This window comes from Hyperoodon ampullatus (assembly GCF_949752795.1).
Source record: "Hyperoodon ampullatus genome assembly, chromosome: 8".
NCBI classification, from domain to species: Eukaryota; Metazoa; Chordata; class Mammalia; order Artiodactyla; family Ziphiidae; genus Hyperoodon; species Hyperoodon ampullatus.
In genome coordinates, this window is record NC_136921.1 from 16,141,083 (window position 1) to 16,146,435 (window position 5,353).

The 5,353-nt window shown below is 47.5% G+C and overlaps 1 protein-coding gene across 1 annotated transcript; it reads right to left on the reverse strand.

Annotated features, from left to right (window-relative positions):
* Positions 1-1,732: 1,732 nt before the first annotated feature.
* On the reverse strand, positions 1,733-3,265 carry LOC307056904 (glycerol kinase-like; the record flags this gene model as incomplete). Its single annotated transcript, XM_079709891.1, has 1 exon — positions 1,733-3,265. The coding sequence occupies one exon, from the start codon at positions 3,263-3,265 to the stop codon at positions 1,733-1,735; it is 1,533 nt and encodes a 510-aa protein (XP_079566017.1).
* Between the last annotated feature and the right edge of the window lie 2,088 nt (positions 3,266-5,353).

The window sequence follows — 5,353 nt, forward strand, 5'->3', positions numbered from 1 at the left end:
GGCCCGGCCGGAGCGAGGACTGCGCCGAGCGCTGCCGCCTGGGACCTCGCTGCTCCGCAGCGCCTGCCGGGTGTGCGCTGCCTGCCGGCCCAGCGCCCGGCACTCCGGCGCAGAGGAGGCGGCGACCGCCCCGGAGTGGGCGCGGACTGGACTTAGTCTTGGGTGGGAGGGCGCGCCGGGGCTGAGGCTGGAGGCTGCCAATCACGCGCCCGGGCTCGGGAGCAGCTGCGGCGCCCGGGGCGCATTGGCTGGCGCGCCCGTGCGCAGATGAGAGCGCGCCGCGTTGGGGCACAAGGGTGGACGAGAGGGGTCACCTGGCAGCCTGCCAGAGCTCGGCGACGCGGGCTCCTGCAACCTCGCCCAAACCTGGGATCTCCACCGGGCTCTGACCATTGTTCAGCTGGTCGATTACCGTGCGCTAGGCTTCAGCATCCGCCTTTAAACCCACCTCTTCCTCCGAGGATGTCTGCAGCTGGGGAAGGGTTAGGATCTCCCACCAGCTGGAGGAAGGCGCAGGAGTTAGCTTCTCTGGAGCTTGGTACCCATCTGTTTGTTGGTCTGTGTTCCCCACACCACCCCCAAACTCTGGGACCTCCTCATCTTTGTGTCTCAGATTCCTAGACGAATCCTGGAAAACTTTCGCTTATTCATTCAAAGGACATTTATTGAATACCTCCCACGTGCCAGGAACCATCCTGGGCGCTGGGGATACACTCAGTAACCAAATCATTCATCGATTCTCAGAGGGTACAAATTATGGGGGGGGGAGAGAAACATAAAGAAAATAACCACACAATTGGGTGTGTAATTGCAAAGTGAAATGCTACTATGAATAAATGAGAAGGTTCTAGGACATAGACTGGAAGGTCAGTCTCGGAAGAAGTGACCTTGACTTTAATTATAACGGTGAATGTAATTCAAGCAAAGGGAAGCACATGTGCAAAGGTCCTGTGGCTGAAACTCAAAGAAGACCAATATAGTGGGAGCTTGGGGAACAAGGAGGAGAATGGAGTGAAATGAGTCAAAAATGGTAGCCAAGGACCAGATCCTTGCAGACTGTGTTTAGGGTTCAAGTCTTTACCCTAAGATTTGCCAGTGAAGGGTTTCAATTATGATGTGTTAAATAAATGGATGTATTCTAAATTGTGCCTCATGCTGTGAGCACCCACTATATTTTCTTTGTAAATTTTCCTGTATAGATGACCAACACCAAGTGGCAGGTAGCTGTCAAGTCATTGCTAGAAGGGATCTGGAAGAGGGCAAAACAACAGAGTTGACTACCCATCCCCCCACCATGCCCCTTTCTCCTTCAACGTTTTAATAGAAAGTTGGATAAAAATAACAACCACTGGGTAGTTCAGGGGAGTTGTTTGTGACTTTTTGTATGCAAAACTTGCGGTTGTTTTTTTTGTTCCTAATTGAGAAATCACTTTTTTTGTGTGTGCCGCATTTTCTTTATTTCAAGCCACAGGTCTACTTGGAGGGTCATGCAGCAAGTGGCTTATAAATAAAATCAGAGTCTATGAATAGTGTCAGCACATTAAGAGACAGAATCACTGAATTCTCTTGTTAGGTAAAGAGCTCGCATCTTTGGAATCCATGACTTGGAATTATTTATGGCACACCTGATAGGTAACTTGCTCCGATTAACATTACCACGCTACTCACTATAAAAAAGCCCAAGGGTAAACTACTGAAGATGCTAGGGTCACCATTTTCCGAAGACCGAGTGCTAACCCAACCCATGGACTTCAGCTTTCTTCCATGTAGAATAACGAATTTCACTTTCCTTGGCGTTGATCTGAGGTTCAAACCGCTCCATCATGACAGCTGACAAATCCTCAGGCTCGAGACTCCAAACGCCAACCCCTTCTGCAGCCCCGGCTGCCATGGCAGCTCCCAGGGCAGTTGTTTCAGGCATCGAGGGCTTCACTACTGGGATATACAGAATGTCTGCTTGTAGCTGCATAAGAATTTTGTTGTTGGTCATTCCTCTGTCTACCTGCAAATGGCTGAGTGGAATTCCACAGTCCCGGTTCATGGCATCCAAAATCTCTCGGGTTTGGAAACAAAGAGCTTCTAATGAAGCAAAAGCAATATGGCATTTATTGGTGAATTGGGTGAGCCCGCAGATGATACCTCTTGCACTGGGCTCCCAATAAGGTGCATATAGCCCTGAAAAGGCTGGGACAAAATAGCAGCCATAAGAGGAACCTACTTCTTTAGCAAGTTTTTCAATTTCCTCTGAGGTCTTTATAATTCCAAGATTGTGTCTGAGCCAGCGGACAACAGCACCGGCTATAGCTACCGAACCTTCTAATGCATAATGTACTGGTTTGTCTCTGCCGAGTTTGTAAGCCACTGTGGTCAGAAGGCCATGTTCAGAAAATATACACTTATGGCCTGTATTACATAGTAAGAAACAGCCTGTTCCATACGTGTTTTTGGCTTGTCCATCCTGGAAGCATAGTTGTCCCACCAATGCAGCAGATTGGTCCCCCAAACACCCAGATATTGGCACACCTTCCAAGGCCCCAGCTTCCATTAGGCCATAGATCTCAGAAGAACTCCGGACATTTGGAAGAATTTTCATTGGAACTTCAAAAAATTCACAGAGCTCTTTATCCCATTCCAAAGAATGAATGTTGAAAAGCATCGTCCTGCTTGCATTTGTTACATCCATACAATGGACACCTCCACTGGCTCCTCCTGTCAAGCTCCAAATAGGCCATGAATCAATGGCCCCAAAAAGAGCTCTATCTTCTTCAACTGCCTTTTGAACTTTTCTCACGTTGGCAAGGAGCCAACGAAGTTTCACTGCACTGAAGTAAGTGCTAAGTGGAAGGCCTGTCTTGGTCTTGACAAAGTTATTATTTACTGGAATGCTTTTACGAAGACTCTCAACGGTAGATTCGGTTCTTAGATCAAGCCACACCACAGCATTGTAGAGAGGTTCTCCAGTTAACTTGTCCCAGACCACAGTGGTCTCCCTCCGGTTACTGATACCAATAGCTTTTATGTTGGAAATATTGAGCTGTCCAAGCTTCTCACACGTTTTCTCTATACACTCATAGACGGACTGCAGGATTTCCTTAGGGTCTTGTTCCACCCATCCTTCTTTTGGAAACTCTTGTTTTATTTCCACTTGATGATGACTAAGTAGTTCGGCTGTTTTTGGACTGAAAACCAAAAAGCGCGTCGAGCTTGTGCCCTGGTCCACTGCTCCCACCAACTGCCCCAAAACTGCTTTCTTCGTGGCTGCCATGAAACTCGCTTAGGTCGGCGGGCGGGGGATAGCGTCCCGTTTCCCGGGTGACGGCGGCGGGCGGGGGAGGGGCGGAAGGCGAGCCGGGAGGGCCAGCCCGCGCGCGGCCGTAGAACGCAGTATTGGCAAGGAGCTTCTCGCCTCGCCCCTCCCTCTTCTCTTCTAGATTCTTCTAGATTTCTTCCCTGCACCTTACCCCACTGGTAGTGGGGATGCGTTGAGTACACACCGTGTCAGACATTGTGCAGAGCCCTTCACCAGCCTGAGCTTATCCTGGAGCAACCCTGCGAAATAACTGTTAGCTCCTTTGGCAGTTAATGAAGGCCAGGCTCAAAGTCACACAGCTGGCAGAGTGAAGATTCAAATACGGTTTTGTCGTCTAAAACCTGGAAAGGAGTCATCCCTTCATCTGTTGACCCACACGTGGAACAAGTATGTAGGGAATGCCTGCTTTGCACCGGGCATTGCCCTGCGTGCTGATAACACAAAGGTGAATTAAGACAGGGTCTCTGAGCCTTTGAGAATTCACACGCATTCATTCATTGATTATTTATGGAAAGGCTGGTATGTGCTAAGCATTAGGTGAGGAGTGGAGATGAGATGAATAAGAAAGGTCTCTGTCCTCTTGGGGTTCACAGTCTAGTGAGAGAAACAGAAAATAAACCAAATGTGTGCTAGTGCCCTGAAAGAAACATGCAAGTTCCAGTGATAGAGAATGAGCACCTAATTAGAAGAGATTGGAGGTAACAAGAGTGGAAGTAGGGAGACCCTAAGGAGGCTGTTGTAGGGTGAGAGTAGAGGATGGTGGCTTGGTCTACTGTGTTAGCAAAGGAGACTAGAGATGGATTTGACATAAGCCTGGGAGATGTGAATGGCAGGATGGATTGATTAATTGGGTTCACAGTCTATTAGGAGATAAGAAGAGCAGCACACCCGGAACTCCTGCTCCGAGTCACCTGGAGCTAACTCGTCTGATTCATGCTCTTGTCATCGTCCCCGCGCCCTCAGCAGGTAGAAAAGAACTGTCATACCCCATCACAGCTCCTTTAAGCAAAGCAGGGACCCATGAGGGTCCATCACCATTTTAATGAGCAACTAAATCAATCATTCACTCATTTGTTTAACAGTCAACACATGTTTATTTGTGTACCAGGTTATTGGAGTTAAATGATTATTGGAGTGAAATGGTGAGAAACTTTTAATTCAACAAGCTATTCAAAACGTTTTAATTCAACAAGCTATTCAAAACAACTTTTCTGTAAAAGTTTTGTTGATCTCTAGAAATAAAACTAATAGGAAAACATGAACCTTACACGTTTTCTTTCCAAACTACACATTTTGTGGAATAGGGAGCTTACAGCAGAGAAGATGAGGGATTTGTCCAAGGTACCCCAGCCAGTTACTGGCAAGGAGTAGACCTAGATCTCTTTACAACTGTACTAAAACAGATGAGCAGGGCTTCCCTGGTGGCACAGTGGTTGAGAGTCCGCCTGCCGATGCAGGGGATACGGGTTCATGCCCCGGTCCGGGAAGATCCCACATGCCGTGGAGCAGCTGGGCCCGTGAGCCATGGCTGCTGAGCCTGCGCGTCCAGAGCCTGCGCGTCCAGAGCCTGTGCTCCGCAATGGGAGAGACCACAGCAGTGAGAGGCCCGCGTACCGCAAAAAAAAATAAAATAAAATAAAAAACCAAACAAACAAAAAACAGATGAGCAGAAGCAATGTCATGTAGGATCATGGTTTCAAACTTTGACTTTAGCAGGGGGATTTTTTTTTTAATCTTCAGATAACTCCAATTCATAAAAGAAATCAAAGTGAATCTGCTCTTGTTGGAAATGAAGGGGGATCCTGACTCCCACCTTCTCAGTATCTTCCTCCTTCCCAAGGTGTATCTTTAGCAAAATGAAACTGATATCAAACAGTTACAGAACCTCTGAGGGATCGGCAAAACCCAGGTTGAAAACCACATTTTTTTTTTTTTTTGGTGGTGGTGGGTAGGCTAATATTTGGAGAAATACAAAGTTTAAACAGGGTTTCAGTTAAAAAACTATATGTGATATATATACTTTACTCAGTGCTTACCAACTAC